Source organism: Eschrichtius robustus, chromosome 14 (genome assembly GCF_028021215.1).
Source record: "Eschrichtius robustus isolate mEscRob2 chromosome 14, mEscRob2.pri, whole genome shotgun sequence".
Classification (NCBI taxonomy): domain Eukaryota; kingdom Metazoa; phylum Chordata; class Mammalia; order Artiodactyla; family Eschrichtiidae; genus Eschrichtius; species Eschrichtius robustus.
Window position 1 is genome coordinate 27,895,065 of NC_090837.1, and position 19,142 is coordinate 27,914,206.

Consider the following 19,142-nt stretch of genomic DNA (forward strand, 5'->3'; position numbering starts at 1 on the left):
AACGCTTGGCAGGCACCTCTGGCTTCTTGTGGTGCCCTGTCCCTCTGCCGGGAGGGCACACTGCCACAGCTGTTTTCGTGAATTCAGTGATTCTGCCAAAGAACCGCTGAGCTGATGGCGCGGATGTAAGCGGGCATGGGCACCACGTCCTCAGCCGCGGCCTGGTTTTAGAGGCTGCCCCAGCCCAGCGCCCGGCACCTCGGGGGTCACAGCTGCGGCAGGACCCGCAGAATGACTGGTATGTTCACAGCTATGCTCTAGCGAGGAGGCCAAGTGGGTCCTGAGACAGAGTCCTTTGCTGTTTAGCACCGGCCTCTGGTCCGGTCTCCAGGACAGACCCACGGGAGGGGACGCTGGCCTGAACGTTGGCTTTGCTGGGGGTGGGGGCACATGAGAGATGCAGGAGCCCGGCCAGGCCGGAGAAGCAGAGGTCCGCCTCCCGAAAGGGGCACCCAGTGCCCTACTGCCTCCCGTGGAGAAGGCAGAAGGTGGGGTCCTGAGCAGACCACAGTGCCCAGAGGACGCCCCACACGTGGGGTTCAAGTCTCCGCAGCCTAAACAGAGCTGCCCGTCTTGCTGGCATTCGTGATGTGGAAACCCTTCTGGATGCGCACCACCCCCCAACATCCCAAGGGCCGCAGCCCCTCCCAGATGTGCTGGAGGAAACCCGGCAGCACCTCTGTCCAACTGGCCCATGGGGAGGCCCGTCCCTGAGCTGGGACCGTGCACAGCCCCCCAGTCAGGGGTGTGGGTCTGGGGGGCCCCGGCTGCAACAGCAGCACAGGTTGCAGGCAGTGTGGTGGGCACCTGGGCCTGGTTGCAGGGCAGATACCTGCTGGTCCAGGTGACCCAGGTCAGACGTCTGCTCTCTGGATCCAGAACGCTCTGCTCTGCCCACGGGGACCAGGCCAGGCTTCAGCGGCTGCCCATTGGCTCCCCTTTCCGGGGCCCAAGGTCATCCACCCACACCCGCAGCTCTGGACCCTTGTCCACCACGAGGCTCTGCAGCCCCAGGACCCGTTCCCAATGCCGCTTCTGACCTTCGGGGCAGAGTGACCACAGAGCTCTCCAAGGATGCAGGTGGCCCTCACAGCTGTGGGGAGGCACATCTTCTGGGGCCCAGGGAGGGCGAGCTGGTCTCACATGAAGCTCCCCCAACACCCTCGGTGCCCCCTCTCAGCACCCCACGCAGTGCTGGCATTTCAACCCCACTTGTGTCACTCATGGTCCCTGCTTCAACCAATCAGCCAAACTTCAGAGCCCTTCAGCCCCCGAGCTGAACCTGGAGGCCAGACTCTCCAGCAGGGCCCTGTTCCAGTGGGTTCGGCATCCCGCCACCTGGATGCACACGTGTTCTCCAGATGCCTGGGAAAGCCATGCAGCCTTTCTGGAGCGCAGCCACCGCAGACCCCACCCTCTCGGGCCTGCTGGGACCCAGTCTGGTTATAAGCAAAGTGCGGAGTAGGGGGGTCCTGAGTGCCCCTTGGGGCCCCTGCCTCGGGGGAGGCCATTCAGGTCCTGCAGCCAAAGGGGGGCTGACCTCAGGTAGGGTGCGAAGGGGGCTCTCCTGGCAAAGAAGCTGATGGAACAAAGGGGTTTGTGGCCCCCAGCTTGGTCGGGCTCTGCCCACAGCCCCCATCCCAATTTTCAGGGTCCCATTCCTTCCCAATCAACAGCCCAGCCTTGAGAGAAGCTGTCCTGAGGTCTGGGCTCGGCCCCACGTGGGAACAGCCGGCGGCTACCCTGTGTGAGCGGCTGTAACAGTGCCCTTGGTCCCCGTCTATCTTGCTTGAGCTGCTGGGCTTTACGCCTAGAAGCCATCCTGGGACAGCCACCTGCCACTCTCGGCCTCACTCCACGAGGTGGCCCTTCTTTCCTCCTGCTGGTCCTGCTGGAGGCCTAGCCCTGTGCCCTCCCCACCACCCCCATGAGGGGCCCTCTCCCTGCCGTGCTCCCGTCAGGAGCCCGTCACCGGCTCAACCCTGTGATGCAGGAGCTCCTGGCTGTCTGCGGTGTGAGGAGCCCAGGACCCGGGGCCCACACTTGGCGTCCCTGCTGGACGGACCAGCCACCCTGCCCAGTGGAGGCTCTGAGGACAGACAGCTCTGGGCTCTGACCACCCGGGGAAGCAGGGGGTCACCTGGGAGAATTCGTACCTCAAGCCTGCAGGTTTGCAAACAAGTTTATTATCAGGAGCCCCCGGGTCGGCCTCTTGTCTGGGTTGCTGGTGCCCAGTGTCTGGCCTGGTTATGCTTTAAACGGCAGTCACTGTGGCACAGATGCTGTGCTTCATGAAAGGGAGCAGGTCCCATGCAGAAAGGAAGCCCGAATGACTGGCTCTGCCCATGGCCTCCAACCCCTTGCACCACCTTCCAGCTATCCAAGTGTCCTCACAAGGAGCCACGAGTCACGTGCACGGGTAGAGAGACCAGACACTGATGCGCTGATCCCCAGACCCTGTGGCCAGCAAGCCGTCGGCAGCAAAGGCCACGCAGTGCACAGTGGCGCTGTGGAAGGCCAGCACGGCCAGCGGCTTCATCGTCCGCCAGTGAAACACACGGACGCGATGGTCCCAGCCCGCGGCGGCCAGGATCCTACGGTCTGGCCGAATCTTGACGTCGGCGATCCCGGGGTTGGTGAGCACGTGAGTCCCACGCACCTGTGATCAGAGTGGCAGGGAGAACCGTTAGGTGGCTTCTTAGACCTGCCTCCGTGCCTCTCCCTCTACCAGGACGCCCCCGTCAGGAACAGGGAGCCAAGCGCTCCTGCCAACTTACTGCCACCTCCTGGAGCCAGCACAGGCGACCTCTGCCCTTGGCCAGACCCTCGGGTAGGGACAGGACAGACCTCAGTGGACTGCGGCCTGGGCCCTTCCCCAAGGAAATACTGCCCCCCAGCGTCCAGGCAGCACGGCCCACTGGACGGCAGCAAGGTCAGTGGGTCCTCTCTCGCGAAACCTCACCGCACCCAAAGCAGGAGGAGCAGAAGGAACGCAAACCCCACCTTCAGCAAAGCCGGGGGAAGGGCAGCCCTGAGTGGCATGCGAGGAGGAAGGCCGCCTGGGGCTGGATGCACAGCCATTGCGGGGCCATCTGGCAGCTCTGCCCCACGCTGACAACACACACTTGGCCATCGTCATGATGACCCAAATGGCCACGTCCTTCCGCCCATCCTGCCTTGGCCCAGCCCTGGGCGCCAGGAGTCCTTGCTGCCTCGGGGTCGCTGGTGTGCCCACAGCAGCTCCCCTTTCTCTGCTAATTCACCTCCTGTTGGGCCAGAGCAGCCTTAGGGAGAGTCATTCATTTTTCAAAGACAACACAGGGAAAAGGAGGAAAAAAACTCGGCGAAAGATGGCAGCATTCCTCGGAAGCAACCAGACACTCACCAGGCACTTTTGCAAATCAGCAAAACAGAACTTCATGAAGCAATGATCTCCATAAAACAAGAACCAGGAGAGCAAACCCAGAGGAGGGAGCCTGATCCACAGGCACCGAGAGAAGCAAACACTGCAGAAGCGAGGGGAATCGGAAGAGACAGCAAAGGCAGGCGTGACCCAACCTGGGGACAGAGGCGCGGCCACTGGAGAGAAACAGAAGATGTGGAAGGACGCACAGCTGCTCTGACCTTTGCCATTTAGAAAATCTGTTCTTGCTTCTAGAAACTGAAGTCTTAGGATCCACAGAGAGGCTACAGGGTGGTCACAGGAAGGTGCGCTTGATAACGTCATTGGACGCAAAGCTGATTAGTCCTTTTGACAGTCAGGCAAAAGGATCAAGTCAACCGTGAGGGCAGAATGGCCCATGGCCACGTCTGGGCCATGTCTGGGCCAGACGGTGGGGTGACGCCTGCGAAGCTGGGAGGAGAGGCCCGAGAATTTTATATCCAGCCAAACTGTCGCTCAGGTATGAGAACAACAGATGAGCATTTGTGAACATGTAAGAACCCAGGGGATGCGTCCCATCAGCTCTTCCTGGAGAACTAGGAGATTAAGTCCAGTCTCTTAGGAGAAAACAGGAGAACGGCAGCAAGTGGCCTGGCAGAGAGTAGGGAACATAGTCCCCTGCAGGATTAGGCCTGAGACAATACGGGGATCAAGGCTACAGAACCGGTTGTGTAACTAACAGAAATACGGGAGGGCAGCAAAAGAGACGGGTGTGAAGTTCACTGATCTGCTCATCTTTGTCATCTGGGTTGAAGATACAACAGTCAGCCTCATTCTACGGAGATTATCTGACACCCACTGAGGTGCTGACAGAACAACCTCACTTCCTCTCCCCACCCAGGTGTAATCGTTTCCTAGTATTTGCCCTTGTATTTCTCTGAAAAGGAATAAAAATATACTCAACAGACTTTTGACTGGATTCCAAAGTTAAAGCCAAATGTGTGCTGTGAACGTGAGAGACACCAAAAGAATGACTGGCCAAGAAACCCCAGGAGCCAGCAGACGAGAGAGTCGGGGCCCACCCTGGGGACCAGGGAGCACTCGGACAGACTGTGCCCACAATTGACAACGACAGAGTGTGTACAGTTCACAACGAGAAGCTGCGAATGTCTGCTCAGCAGACAAACAGACACCCTTCATGAAGCTGGGACTACAGGAAGTGGCTGTGATGGACAGCTGGTGCCAGACCACTCCGTGTGCTGCCAACAACCACCAACTGGACAAAAGACACTGCGTGACTGTGTCCAGGCACCAACACCGGCGGGAAGGGCAGCTGACAGGGGAGCCTCCCAGAGGCCCGGTAGCTCTCTGCTGGGGGAAGGTCTGGCCGCAAAGTCCAGGTGGAGCACAGCGGCCACGTGAAGCCAAGGAGGTGATTAGAGGGTGGAGCCGCTGGAACCCGTGGGGTTAGGCAGCAGCATGGAGGGGGCTGGGGGAGGGACTTCAGGCCATGTGGGTCCCACGAGTCCTTGTGAGGGCTGGGCTGTGCCCACTCAGGGCACCACACAAGGTTAACCGGCCAGTGGCTGCTGCAGGGTTAAAGGGAACGAATACAAGAGATCAACAGTGATCTTGGACCCAGCAGCTGAGGGTGACATCTGTGTGTCCACACAAGACCAGCTGAGACCCCGCGTGGCCACGCTGCAGGGCAGGCATCACACCCTGGTTGGGCCTACTCTGGCCAACCACGATGAAGCTGGAAACCAAGCCCCACAAGTGCGAAGGGGAGGTACAGTTTGGAAGGTGAGTCCCACCGTATTACAGGAGCCTGGGGATGACCCTGGGCCCCACATACTGCCTGACGGAGTGGAAGCGAAGCCCATGGTGCAGGTGAACAGCCACAGGGATGAGAGTGATTGCTCTGCAAAGTAACAGAATCCAATCTCCATCTCCATCAGTACAATGTCTGGCACAGACAAAAATTACTAGACACCCAAAGAAGTAGGAAAAAAAGCAGTTAATGGAAACCAGCCCAGAATGGCATAGGTGTGGAACATATCAGACAAAGACTTTAAAGCAATATTTAAATGTTCCAAAAAATGAAAGAAAATGCAAATAATTACCAAAAAATTGTCTTGATGAGTGAACAGATAGGATCTATGAGCAGAGAAATGGAAATTCAGAACCAACTCAGAACAGCCAACACTCTGTGAAGGTGGAGAGCAAAGCGGGAGGACCGACTTCACAACTTGTTGTGAAGCTACAGGAATCAAGACCATGGATCTTGGTGGAAGAACAGACAAACAGATCAGCGGAACAGAACAAAGAGCCCAGAAATGGACCCCCATAAACACGTGACCTTTGACACAGGAGCAAAGTAGCCTTTTCAACAAACGGTGCTGGAACAACTGGACGTCCACATGAGAAGAAACGAATCCAGACACAGACCTGCCACCTTCACAAAAATCAACTCAAAATAGACCAAAAACCTAAATGTAAATTGCAAAACTATAAAACTCCTAGATGACGACAGGAGAAAACCCAGGTGACCTTGTATTTAGATACAACACCAGAGCACAATCCATAAAGGAAACAACTGATAATCTGACTTCACTAAAATTAGAAACTTCTGCTCTGTAAAGACACTGTTGAAAGAATGAGAAGGCAAGCCAAAGACTAAGAGAAAGTATCTGCAAAGACGCATCTGATAAAGGGCTGTTACCCAAAATACACAAGAACTCTTAAGAAAATGAGCAACCCAATTTAAAAATGGGCAAAAAGCCTGAACAGACACCTCAGCACAGAAGATACACAGATGGCACATAAGCATGTGAAAAGATGCTCCACATCGTATGTCATTAGGGAAATGCAAATGACAACAGATACCACTGAACATCTGGACACATGTCATTATACATTCGTCCAAACCCATAGGATGTACATCACCAGAAGTGACCCCTGATGTGAACCATGGGCTCTGGGTGATGATGAGGTGTCAGTGTAGTTCCATCGATTTTAACAAATGTCCCACTTGTTGTGGGGGGGATGTCGATAGTGGGGGGACTGGGGGTATATGGGAAATCTCTGTACCTTCCTCTCAATTTTGCTGTGAACCTAAAACTGCTCTAAAAATAGAGTCTTTTGTTAAAAAAAAAAAAGCACAATAATAGAAAATGTAGAACTGAAAAGCTAATAACTGACATGAAAAATGTGTAGGACAGGCTTAACAGCAGATTGGAAACTATTATTTTTTAAAAGTCCGTAAACTAGGGGACATTATCAATGGACATTATCTGACCTGAAGAAGAGAGAAAACTGACCAGAGCCTCGGGGGCCATGGGACAATGTCACTCAGGGAGGCCAGACCCCTGAAAACCACAGACAAAAAGAACGTCTCGGGAGTGGCCGAGGAGAAGCCCCACGAGGTGACCAGGAGCGAGGACCAGACGCCACGAGTCCCCGGCAGACGGGGGTCACCGGAGACCACGTGTCCTCAAAGCACACGAAGGAAGCAAACCAAGTGCTCCAGAGAAAAGGCAGAGGTTGTCGCAAAGCATGAAAAAGCAGAGCCCCCCTAGAGGGCCCGACAAGACGGCCAGGCAGCGCACACGGGACAAAACAGAACCCGTGCAATGAGGTCGCGTGCGCGGCTGGCCCACGAGGGGACGCCTGTGTGTGAAGGGAGGCTGAAGGTGAAAGATTGAAAAAAGCTACAGAAGGAAGTGCAGCCAGAAGACACCTGGCCTGAGCCATGTGAATCGTTGCTGAAACGGGCTTTCAGGCAAAAATCCTTTCCAGAGATAACAAGGGTTCAACCCCCCAGGAAGATTCAAAATGCAGACCAAGAAAACACAGGACCCAGGAAAGTCACCAAGATGGACCCAGCAAGAGCGCCCGCCAGAGGCCGTAGCAGGCATGGCTCTCGGCCCACGTGGCCCACATGAACCACACGGCTGCCTGAGGGGCAGGCGCAGCTGGGTGGCGGGTGGCAGAAATACCTCTTTCCAAGCATGGGGGCCACAGGAACCTACTGGCATTTCAGGGAGCTGGTATCACTCAGAACTGGTTCTCCAACCACAAATGGATCAAGTTAGAAGCCTAGAAATAAAAAATAACTGGGGAAAGAATCAAACATTTGGAAACATAAAAACACTCTGATCGGCTCCGCAGTCAGAGAACAAAGAAAAATCGGGCGCCCGGAAGTGAGTGTGATGAAACCCGGTCAGAGCTGCACATCGAGCCTGGAGGACTCAGGGGAGGAAGAGAAAGGTAGACGGGAAATGGGGAAAAGATGTTTAAAGAAAACAAACGTAAGCCTGGTCAGGAATGGACAGGGGACAGTCCTGCAGATAAAACAGGGATGCAATCACAAACAACTGAAAAAGGTCAGTGCAGCCAGCACGTGGGCAGCGCCCCTGCGGCAACCCATCCAGCCCCTCCAAGCCCGCCTGCCCTGCCTTCCTGCGGCCTCTGTCCAGTGCCCAGGCCCGTGATGTCCCGGGCCCCTCCTCCTCCGTCCATGGAGACCAGCAGCGTCCCTGCATGTCCTGCGCTCTCTGCCACTCCGATGCTCTCGTCCAGAGGAATCCAGGCTCAGTGCTTCCTGTCTGTGCTGCACACAAGCAGCCATAACCCACTCACTGGGCGGGTGCCCAGCACGGCCCTCACCCCCACCGCCCCCTCCCTCGGAAGTTGGTGCAGCCATGCCCGCGTGAGAAGGCAAAGCCCACACGTGTGCCCGCGGCAGGGGTGCGTCAGCCTGAGCCCCGACCCATGGACAAGGACAAAGTGACCGTCACAGCCCCCGACTCTTCCTCTCCCAGGAACTCCGCCCTGGGCTTGGAGCAGTGGGTGCGCCGGAACCCACTCGGGGGCCTGCTTCAGGGTGGATTTGTTAACAATGGGGATGTTTCCCAGGGAGTAAAGGGCTGCTTCCAAATCTGCCATCTGCTGGTGGAGCCGGGAGCCCAGGTGGGGGCTGGGGAGTTGCAGAGCAGCCTGAGCAGTGGTCCTTGCGTGGCTGGCTGCGAGTCGGGTGCGGAGCGGAGCGCATCCATGCTAGTGTTGCCACCTGGGAGGGGCTGAGATGCCCAGGACGGCCCAGGGGAAAGGGGACAGGAGTGATGCGCCCCCACCCTCGCAGCCCCTCCTGGAAGCTCAGAATCAAGGCACAAGGCCCTGTCAGTGGGGACCTGGACTGGAAGAGACCAGTCCTATCGGGGCCCACCAGCACCCGTGTGTGGTCAAGGAGGCCGGAGCCCCGCCCATGGTGTCCCGAGATGTGTGTGTGGGGGGTGGTGGTGGTGTTGTGCCCATAGCTCCTCAGCTCGGGGCCCCATGGTCTCCCTCGCACCAGCCCAAGTGTCCCGCTGCTGACACTTTAGAGGGAAGCCCCCAGCAGGGCTGGGGAGTGGGCGGGCAGTGGCCACGCAGCGGGGAGGAGGGGACGCCTGGCCGACCAGCCGTGGGCGTGGTGGGGGAGAGTGGTCGTCTGACTCCAGCCTGGGTTGGCTGGGGTGGGGGCCTAGTTATTACTTCAGGGCCTAGAAATACCGCTGGCTGTAAATCAGCCCCTGCTTCAAGGCCGTGGACCCTGCCCCAAGTGTGGGAGGGAGGGGCAGGTCTGTGCACCACCTGTGTCTGACGACAGCCAAGGCCCAGACCCCGGGCTCGAGGGGAGCAAAGCGAGCAGCCCCTACAGGTGGGTGAGCGTCCAACGTCCTAGAGAGTGTGGCTGAAGGCTCCAGTTACCGCCGCGGCCCCTGGCCAAGCCCGTCTCGGACCAGGACCCTCCAGGAAGGATCCCGGCCACCAGTGGCTCTCACAGAACATGACCTCAGGTGCCAGGAATGTGCGCGCAGCACGGCCCCATCTGGTTCCCATTACCCTCACTCCACGCGGGAGCCCCATCTGCGCCTCTGCAGCGCCCGCCCACCCGCCCAGGGAGATTGATTTGGGCTCATTAGAGCTGCTGCCGCGAGGTAAGGCACATCTTTGCCCATGTGGCTCCACGGCCAGCACCTCAGGGCCAGTTGCGGCACCGAGGGCCCAGGGAGAGGTACCTGCGGACACTGCGACGCTGAGGCCCTCGAGGCCCCGACACCTCCTCCTTGAGGCCTGCGTTCCAGGACCTGAAGGTGTCTGGGCCTCTGGGGACATGGACGTCTCCAGCGAGGCCACAGTGGGCGGTCGGAGGGAGGAGCGGCGCCTCCTGGGATGCACGCTGAGAGAGGCCCCGGCCGCGGCACAGCCTCCACCAACCTCCCGGCTGGCCTGGCCTCCCTATGCTCTGACTTTCCAATTCATCTGCACAGTGAACCTCCAGCTCTGCGCTGGAACATGCCTCATAAATTTAAGTCTGAAGTTCCTGCAGCTGTTTCTCCAACAAGCCAGGGGAGACCAGGCCGACCTGGGCCAGGACGGCAGGAGGCGCCTCTTCCCGGGGTCCTGGGGGCAGGGCCTGGGGGCACTGCAGTCGGTGGGGCCCTCAGGAGAGCCACCTGGGTCTCTAGGCCTTTGCAAAGTTGGGCTGAAGTTGAAGTCACAGCAGGACAGAGTACTGGACCTCATTGGGGGTGGGGGTTGCTGCCTGGTTCCCACCAGGCAGGAGCAGAGGAGGGTGTGGGGAGAACCCCGATGCCTGCCTGGCCAGGCTCTGTGTCCTTGACGGCTCAGAACATGAAAACCCAGCACCACGTGGCTCCGCCTCACTTCTAAAAATGAGCACTATGGTGACTTCCACTCCCACCACCCACATCCAGGACTTCAAGGCCTTGGAGACCCTTCCCCTGATGGATGCTGGAGAAGCTCCACCCCCACAGCCGGCCCCAGCCCCGTAGGGAGGCCTGTTTGACCCCATCCCGCAGGGCCTCTGTGGACTCCCTGGGACACAGGACAGGAAGACGGACGGGAAGCTGCTTTACTGCAAGTCAGGCGAGCGTGGCACAGGCTGGTCTGAGGGGGGGGCGTGGGGGGCAGGGGGCGATGCCAAGGAATCTGGAATACCTGCCTTGTCCCCATGTCACATGACCCCTCCCTCCCTCCCCCTCCCCCCTCCCCGGGACTCCACAGGGCTGCTCCCCCCTCAGGACCCTGCCCAGACCCTGCAGCCACAGCCACTCGCTCTGGTTCTAGCTTGGTCCTCCCACAGACTGTGCTTTTTGGGAAGCTAGAGCAGTCCCTCCAGCTGCCGCATGGAAGGTCTCCTTGCCGAGTCCGCCCTCGGCCCCTAGCTCCTGCCCAGGACTCCTCACCCACCCCTGATAGCCCTGTCCCTCGCTGTCCTGCACCCAGGGTGTGGCAATGCCCGCTGGGCATGGCAGTCTCTCCCGATTTTCACCCATGCCTGCCCTCCCCCCCCCACCCAAGTGCACAGGGCCTCTTCCCTGGCTGTGGGGGCCCCGGGCTGCTGGGCAAGGCCTCCCATCTGGGGAGGGCCTGAGAGATGCCCTCTTCCTGAGGCCTCCTGTCTGCAGGGAAGCCTGGACCACGCAGCCCCTGTAGAGGGCACAGCCACAGGCCCTGTCCTCCAGAGCTCCGGGAGGTGGGATACACAGCTCCCCGCTGGGGCCCCACTCCCCCACCAGACCTGGGCTCGCAGAGCCGGCCGTCGTCAGGTCTCAGCCTTCTGAGGCTTCCTGGTTAATGGGGGCGCCCCCGCCCAGAAGCCAGTGTGCACTCAGGCTACCCTCGGGGGGCTGACAGGCACAGGGCACACCCAGCACCTCACTCCCCAGGACCTCACCCATCTGAGGCCTGGCCAGGAGGCTCCCCTCCCGGCCAACTCCATCCCCCCCTCCCAACAGGGCTGAGCACTGGGCACCCAGATGTGGCCCCAAGGGCCCCCCAGCCACGTGGGATGGGAAGCCATTGAGCCGTTACGGCCCTCCCACTGCCCCCGGGCAGCCTGCAGACAGCCACAGGGGCCTCACTCAGGGATTTCTCCATGTAGGGTTTCAGTTTTTTTCTTTTTTTTTTTTTCTTTTTGATTGATCAGTTCCTTACTGACCAAATTCCTCTGAGTTTTGCAAACGGGCTTGCACAGTCCTGGATTCTACATGCCTTTCCTCTAGATGGACGAGACGTGACCGTTGTTAGCCAAGGTCTGAGGGAAACCCAAACCCTGTGAATGGCTCACGAGCGCCAGCCCCTCTCCTGCCGCCCGCCAGGCCCGCCCGCGCCGGGTCCGATGATTAATTAACTGGGGACCTGCCACAAGTCCTCTTCATGCCTAAATATTGTTCCAGCCCATCAGACTGTTGGTGCAGAGCAGGATAAATGACACCTCGGGCCTGGCCCACTGACCTGCAGGGCCTGCTGCTCATCCAGGCTCCAGACGGCCAGCGTCTTCTCCGCAGAGCCTGAGACGCCCCTGGCCTCCTGGGAGTCGAAGTCCAGACCCATGACGGGCTCCGTGTGGCAGGCAACGCGGCTGCACACTTTCCGTGAGGAGACGTCCCACAGGGCCACCGAGCCGTCCTCGTAGCCGGCCAGGAGGAGAGGGCGGGGACTGGAGTCAGCCTGCAGGGACAGCTTGCAGTCAGCTGGGGGATGCTCGGGGGTCCCAGGCCTTCTGGAGGAGAAGGGGCTTGAGATAGGCTGCCTTCTCCACTGAGCCCTGGGGGGTCTGCACACCCCCAGGGGGCCGACACCCAGACTGGGGCCAGTGCGGGCTGGGTGGGGCGCTTGCGGTCGGGGTCTGGGACACTGGCTGGTCCTCCCGCTCCTTCCCACCGGCCGAGACGTGCGGCCACCCCTGGGCGGGGCCGGCCACCTGTCTAGAACTGCCGGCCAAAGAAAATCTCGAGCTCCGTCTCAATGAAAAATGAACCTTCTGTACTTTGTCAACGTCGCCGCGGAAGCCCCCCAACCGTCAAGGCTGCAGAGTCAGCGCCTCGCCGGCCGAGCAGCATGATGGATGAGGGCGCGGGTCAGAGGGCTGCGCAGACGCCTGCAGGGGAGCATGGGGACCCTGGGTCGGCCGGGCACCGACCGAGAGCGGCTGCCCCGTGCTTGGTGCCCAGTCCCGGGACCGCCGCCAGGACCCGGCACCTTTGCTCTCCACTGAGCTCCCAGGGCTCAGAAATGACCAAGCGCCCCCTGCCAGCGGAGAATTTCCCGAGGCCAGGAGCTCAGCCGGCGGCCCTCAAACCCCGGATGGCCAGCGGTGAGCACAGGGCCTGGGGGCCGCCAGCAAGGCTGCCTCCAGGGTCGCCTGCAGCTCCAATGGGGGCCCGCTGCTGGTGGGCAAGGCTGGTGCTGAGCCATGTGCCTAGGCGTGGCCGACAGCACCCGGGCGGGCCCTCCTGGCCCACCTGCTGGAGCTCGCTGCCCACCCAGAGGGGCTCCACGCCCAGGTGTCGCACACCGCGAGTGTCTAACATGAGTGGATGCTACGTCCTCAACCCAGGAAGCAGAGCTCGCTGTGCTTGGTGTGAGGGGTACGTCTCAGGGCCCTGCAGAGTGAGGGGAGCCAGGGGAGCCCTGTGCAGACCAGCTCTGGGATCTGGAGGACGCCTCCCACAAGCCCTTTTTTCTGATGATAACATGTGCTCCCAAAAACAAAAGCAGGAAGGAGGAGTCCAAGAAAGCAGCTGTGAGGAACTTGCCGGGGCCCCTTGGGTCCATCCCCCTTGGGGCACTGCTGTGTCCTCCCACCAGCTTCCCACCGCACTGCCTGGCCCAACCTGCTCCCCAGCCCCCACCCTGCATGTTCCTCCTGCATCCAGGGCTCCCCCTATGGTCTGGGAGCTCTGAGTGCCTAGGCTGGAGCGGGGGCTGCACACCGCTGAGCCCCCTGTGCAGGCACACAGGGAGGCCAGGACAGGAGCCAGACCAGCCACAGGCCCCGTGCCAGGCTCTGCCCCTGCACTGAGGCCCCTCCACCTTCTCTCCTGGCACGCAGGGTCCCTGCGGCCCCCCAGGATAGACCCTGCAGGCGGGTCAGTGCTCTGGGGCCTCAGTCCTCTGGCGGCCACGCCCTTGGTGCCAGGCTGACTTCTGCTCGCTCTGCGTCCCCCCCCCACCCCTGGGTGTGCCCCCCAGCACCTCGAGGTTCCCCGGGGAGCCCCTGGCTGGGGGTGGGGGGGGCACTGGCGGACCTGCTCCAAGGCTTGGTGTGGACGACCCCTGACCTCCTACATGACAATCATCCTAACAACACAGGCCATCCACTCTCAGGAGCAAAACAAGAAATCTCTGAATGTTTCAGAGAGGAATCCCACATCAGGCCACTCTGCCACACTCAGATCAATAAGCTATAACCTGGACCTCCAGGCTTGGAGAGGAATAAAAGGACATTTCAAATCAGAATAGACTCTTCTTAACAGGATGCTTTGCGCTGGATCTGTATCAACTAACACAACTCGATTTGTCCTTCTGTCAACCATGTCAATTACCTTGACAAGTTTGTACATCCCATTTCTGCACATTTTTCTGATGGAATTCTTACACGATTAGGCAATGACAGCATCTCCAGGGAGGGAGGGTGAACGGATGCAGCCCCGTCCCGCCCGGGGCCTGTGAGCGCCAGGCCACCTCCACAGCCTCCGCTGCCCCTCCAGGCGCCCCCCCTGCCACCGCCTGCCGGCACCAGCAGCTTTGCCATCCAGGTGAGTCTCAGAGCCCCCACTTCCTCACACCGCCCCCCGCCATGGGCTTCTCTCAGTTCAGAGACGGCAGGGACACCAACTGCAAGACAGGGCAGGGCCCTGGAGGGACAAGAGCTGGGCCCAGGGACCCTGCGGGCACACAGACACCTCCAAACCATGCGAGCCTGGCTGTCTAACCCATATGGAGAGTCACAGCAGGGGCAGGAACGTCCTCCTGGTCCCAGGCAGCCCGGGGAGGCTCTGAGGAGGCACAGGTGAGCTGCTCGGAGCTGAAAAACAGGCCGTAGGCAGCAGTCCGGGACAGCCCTGGTCAGTGACCTGCTCCCCATGGCTTCTGCAGCTGTAAAGACGCTGCCGAGACTCTTTCCACGTGAATGCACCGGACCATCCGCTCTGCTGCCCCCAGAAGTAGACGCCCATTTTGAGCTGGTGCTGACCGCTGGGGGTGGGAAGCTGCCCCTCTGGTCAGGAGGGTCCCTCCCAGGCCCTGGGCTCAGCCCCAGAGGCAGAACCCATCCTGCAGGGACTCAGGCCTGTGACTCTGCTGCCCCCCGGCTTCTGCCACAGCCCCAGGAGATGCCTCCAGACCCTCTCTAATCAGAGAGAACAGCCAAGAAAGAAGGAAATGGCCGCAGATCAGAAATACCAAGTGTGGCCGCAGGGAAAGCCAGCACATTAAGCCCACTCCAGCCTCAACAAGGCAAAGAAGTAACAAAAATTAATCCCGGCGACGCAGGGGCCGTGCAGGCTTGCAGGGTTAGTCAGCACCCCCTCCCGGCCCCACGCCAGGCCGCGCCGGTGAGCAGACCAGAGGGGAGCATGTGGCTCCCCCAGGAGGGGGCCGCTGTCTCCCACATCGCCCTGCGAAGACGAGGACGAGCCCAGCATCCCCAAAGGGTCTGTAGGCATCCTCACAGCAGGAGGGCTGGAGGGCTGGGGACACCAAGGCTGAGGAGGACGCTGTGCACACGCCTCCCAGGGGCCAGTGCCCGTAGGTGATGAGGAACCAAGTCCCTAACGGGCATGATTCACACCTGGCGGGCGTGGCCGGCAGGTGTGGTCGGTGGGCGTGGCTGGCGGGCGCTGGGCCTTACCTGCCAGAGCTGCAGGCACATGGGCATGCCCGGCCTGGCCTGTGCCTCGGGCTTCAGGGAGCACACTGACGTCTTGGACGGCATCTCCAGAATCTGAACCTGACAGTAAGAAAACAAGCCGAGTTGGGCCGGAGCCAAGTCAAGTCTGTGCTGCACAAACAGGAGACTCTTGAGGCCTCAGCCCGGCCACCGTGGGCCTGTCTGCACCTTTGGGAACCCAGGCCGTGCCTCCCGCGTTGACCCATGGGCTCCTGGGCTCGGGGGCTGCCGGGCTGTGTGGAATGCACGCGTCACTCATGAGTGACCGGCAGGTCCCTCGAGCGGTGTCACTGCCCCGCAGCCACCTCAGGCCTCCTCTGCGTTGACCTCTTGGCCAAGCAGGTGGCCTGGCCCACGGCACTGACTCAGCTCACTCGGCATCCCGCCCTCCTCCTGGCGCTCCTTCCCGGTCGGGCCCCACATGTGGATGACCCTGAGCCCTCCCGGACTGTCGCATGGCACCCAGACCTGCACACCTGGGGCGCCAGCGCCTGCTCCTCCACCCTGTGTGCAGCCTGTGCTCAGCGTCGCCTGACACTGACACAGCACCTCCAGCGCCTGGCTGGGTGACGTGTTCCCACCTGGTGGTTCCGGCCACCCTCCTGGGGAGGCTCCACCAACAACAGTGTGCGCCTCGCAGAGCTGCAGGGCACCCTTCGTCGACACAGGGCAGCCCCAGGTTTTGCAGATGAGGAGTCTGAGGTCCAGACGCATTGGGGCATCGAGGGGACAGAACCTACACCTGCTGGTCCACTTCTGACACCCGGGGCACAGAACCCCCAGGAGGAAACCCCAGGGTGAACTCAAGGTGTAACCACGCAGTGTAGAGCAGGTGTGTAGCCCTGCTGCTGCTCTCACTAATGCACGTGCACACGCGTATACACACACGCCCACACACATGCACACACAGCCCCCTCCACCCATATCACGTTGCCTGCAGGGCCAGCATCTACCCCAGACACCTAGTCCTCACTGCCCCAAAGAGACGGAAAAGGACCTAAGTGACATAAGCGTCATCCCGCCATGAATTAGAAGCTGCTAGAAGGAGTTCCTGCAGCACCCAAGAAGCTCAGGGGAAGCTCCAGCAAAATGAAGGAGGTACAGGAGGACGCGGTGGCATGGAGTGTGGCCCAGAAGTGACTGAGCAAACCAAAGAGGAGGGGGCCCTCGGAGCCCTTCTGTCCTCCGAGGTCAGTGGGAGGGAGACAGGGGTGGGGACTGGCTGGGCCTCAGGCACCCAAGCCCGTCCCGGCCAAGGCGGGGGGCCTGGAAGGTCAAGGAACATGGTGCTGGGGGCTGGATGCCTGCCTTCCTATTTCTGCTCCGACGCCAGCTTCCTAAAACGTCACTACGTCAGGAGGACAAGCTGCCGGGCGATGGGGGAGGGGGTCCCGGGTCAGAGAGGGATGCCCCCACCCCCGATCTGGGGGCTCAGGAAGACCCCTCTGGTGGCAGTGAGGAGAGGCGCGAGGGCGGGGGGATCGGGCAGAGGCGAGTGGCCCAGAGTGAGGGCGACACCAGGGCAGCCCAGGCCTGGGCTAGGCGCCATGAGAGGGGGTGCAGTGCTGGCATCCAGAACAAGTGCTCCTTGGTCCTTGTGGTCCCAGGAGGGGCTCCGCACTCTGCCGGGGCCTCCCACACACCGGGATGCTTCCACCTGGCATTCAAGGGCAAGTTTTGTTTCCAGAAGGAAAAATGTCTGGTTCGGGCAAGTGTGGCCACCCAGACGGCCGGGCCTGGCTCTGTCTGGGCACAGGCCAGTGGCGCCGATTCCAGGTGGGAACATGGAAAACAGCCCTTTTCCCAGGATGTGCAAGGTTCCCAGACCTGTGGCTCCCAGGCGGGGGGGTGGTGGTGTACCAGGAGCCGGGGAGCCGGAGAGAAGCAGAGGGGACGAGCAGTCTCGGGACAGGCTGGCGGGGGCAGCGGAAGGTGACCTCAGCAGAAGTGTGGCCCGGCCCCCACCACTGAGGAGGCTCGGCGCCACCCGGCTGCTGCCACCAGGAGAAAGCAGAGCCCTCTCTTTTCACATTAATAAAACTTTTAACAGGTTTTTGGCAAACTGGCAAGAAAATTGCATGTAGCTCCTAATTGGTGACTTAAACGCCATCATGAACAAATAGATGCCTGTTCCTGCCTCATTATTTATGAGCTGAATCTGCTTTAAGACTCACGACTCCTCTTGGGCGGGGGCCAAACTTCCTGGGTGCAGGGCTTGAGTCCCTGCCCAGCCCCGCCCGCCGCACAGGCCCTCAGGGCAGCAGGGGACACGGGGAGGACGGGGCGTGGGCGGTGGGCAGGGGCCTCCCTCCCCCTGCACATGTACCCCGAACCCACGCCCAAGCTCGGCGCCCCCAGGCCCCCACACACCAGGCCGTCCCACTGCACTTGGGGCTCCTTCCCCCACTGCCTCCAACCAGCACCCCTATCCCCCTGCCCTCGGCACTCCCCGCCAGCACCCCGTCCTGGGCTCTGCTTCCCCTGGGGATTCTGCCCCTTCTGTCCCTGGGGTGTGAACACCACTGTCCAGCCTGACCAGTCCCTGCCACAGATCGCTGCTGGATGCTCAGCCTGAGCTCCATCTGACAGTGACCTTGGGGCTCCATCCCGCCCACTGCCCCTAGGAGCCCTGTCCTCTGACGGGCCCCACTCATCTGTGACTGCGATTGCCACCCTGGTGCCAGCCCTTACGCCCTGCGTCTCAGCCCTGCCCAAGACCTCTCATGCCAGTGCCCAGTTATGACCCCAAAAGGCCGCCCTCCCCTGCTGTCCTGGCTCTGAGGCCTACCTCGACCTCATGGGGTCTGCCTGGGGCTTCCCTCCATGCCTGCCTGCTCCCAAGGCCCCTGACAGCCTCGGGCCCTGACCTCGTCCATCCCGTGCTGCTCCTGGCTGGGTGCCAGGGCCTCCCAGAGACCTTGGCCCACTTCAGGCCCCTTTCCCGACCCCCAGCACCAGGGCCACCTCAGGTGACCAGGCCAAGGCTGGCCGGAGGAGCTGCTCGGGACACAGCATTCCTGCAGCCAGGAGCCAAGGGTGAATGGGCTCACTCACCTCATCGCTGCCTCTCCCCGGCACAGCCAGCATCCAGCGCTGCAGGCCCCCAGCCAGCACAGAGCCCCTGCAGAAGCCCACACTCTCCAGGAGCACGGAGTCCACGACGGCGTTCCTGCCCTCCGCCAGGTCCCACACGCACAGCTTCAGGTCGCGGCCCTGGCTGCCAAAATAAGAGGAGACGGGCCGTGACCCTCCCAGGTGAGGATAAATGTCAGTGTGCTGTGGTCGGCCGGAGGCCACAGGACGGCAGGGGACACTTCCTGGGGAGGGCCTGGGGGCACCTCAGCTGAGGAAGGGCCACACGTGAGTCTGCAGCCCAGACGCCTGATGCCAGCTCACGCACACGGGCTGGCCTGGGGAGGCTGCAGACTGAGGCCCCGGGCGCCCCATGGCACAGGCCCCATGGCCCGCCTCCCGTGGTCTCCCTGCTGCTCCCTGTGCTGCCAAACTGTGGGCCCTCCACCCCTTTGTGAATTAACTGTGACCACCTGGCAACTCCACCCTCATGAATGTTCCCAAGTGCATTTAAAACCTACATTCACACAAAAACCTGTAAGCGAATGTCCACGGCAGCTCTGCTCACCAAACCGGACACAGCCCTCCAGCAGGAGGCTGATAACTCACCATGGAGCATCCGTCCGCACCTGACCTCGCTCAACACCAGAGCAGCAGCAGGGACACACAGCCACCCGCAGGAATTAGATGCCCTTTGCTACGGGGGAAAGGCCACACACTGCACTTCCACCCGTGTGACCCTCTGGGGGAGGCAGGGCCGCAGGGGCAGAGGACAACAGGGTCCTGCCCACAGAACTCGCCACAAAGAGTGAACTGTTCTGTGTGTGACTGAAAAAAACCCACCAGGAGGTCAGGGTCCCAGGACAAGCTGCAGACAGAGATGAATGCCCGGCACTCGGTGCTCAGGGGAGAGCAGATGAGAGCCAACCTGAGAGACTCAGGAAG

General features: G+C 60.8%; 1 protein-coding gene across 1 annotated transcript in view; it reads right to left on the minus strand.

Moving 5' to 3' along the window:
* Positions 1 to 2,164: 2,164 nt before the first annotated feature.
* Positions 2,165 to 19,142, minus strand: part of GNB1L (G protein subunit beta 1 like) — a 45,751-nt gene continuing 28,773 nt past the window's right edge. Inside the window, exons 6-9 of the mRNA XM_068563162.1 lie at positions 18,180 to 18,342; positions 15,087 to 15,185; positions 11,687 to 11,902; positions 2,165 to 2,659 (exon numbers count right to left, since the gene is read on the minus strand). Of these exons, the coding sequence (XP_068419263.1) occupies positions 2,408 to 2,659; positions 11,687 to 11,902; positions 15,087 to 15,185; positions 18,180 to 18,342 (730 nt within the window). The 3' untranslated portion in view covers positions 2,165 to 2,407. The remainder of the gene's footprint in view (positions 2,660 to 11,686; positions 11,903 to 15,086; positions 15,186 to 18,179; positions 18,343 to 19,142) is intronic.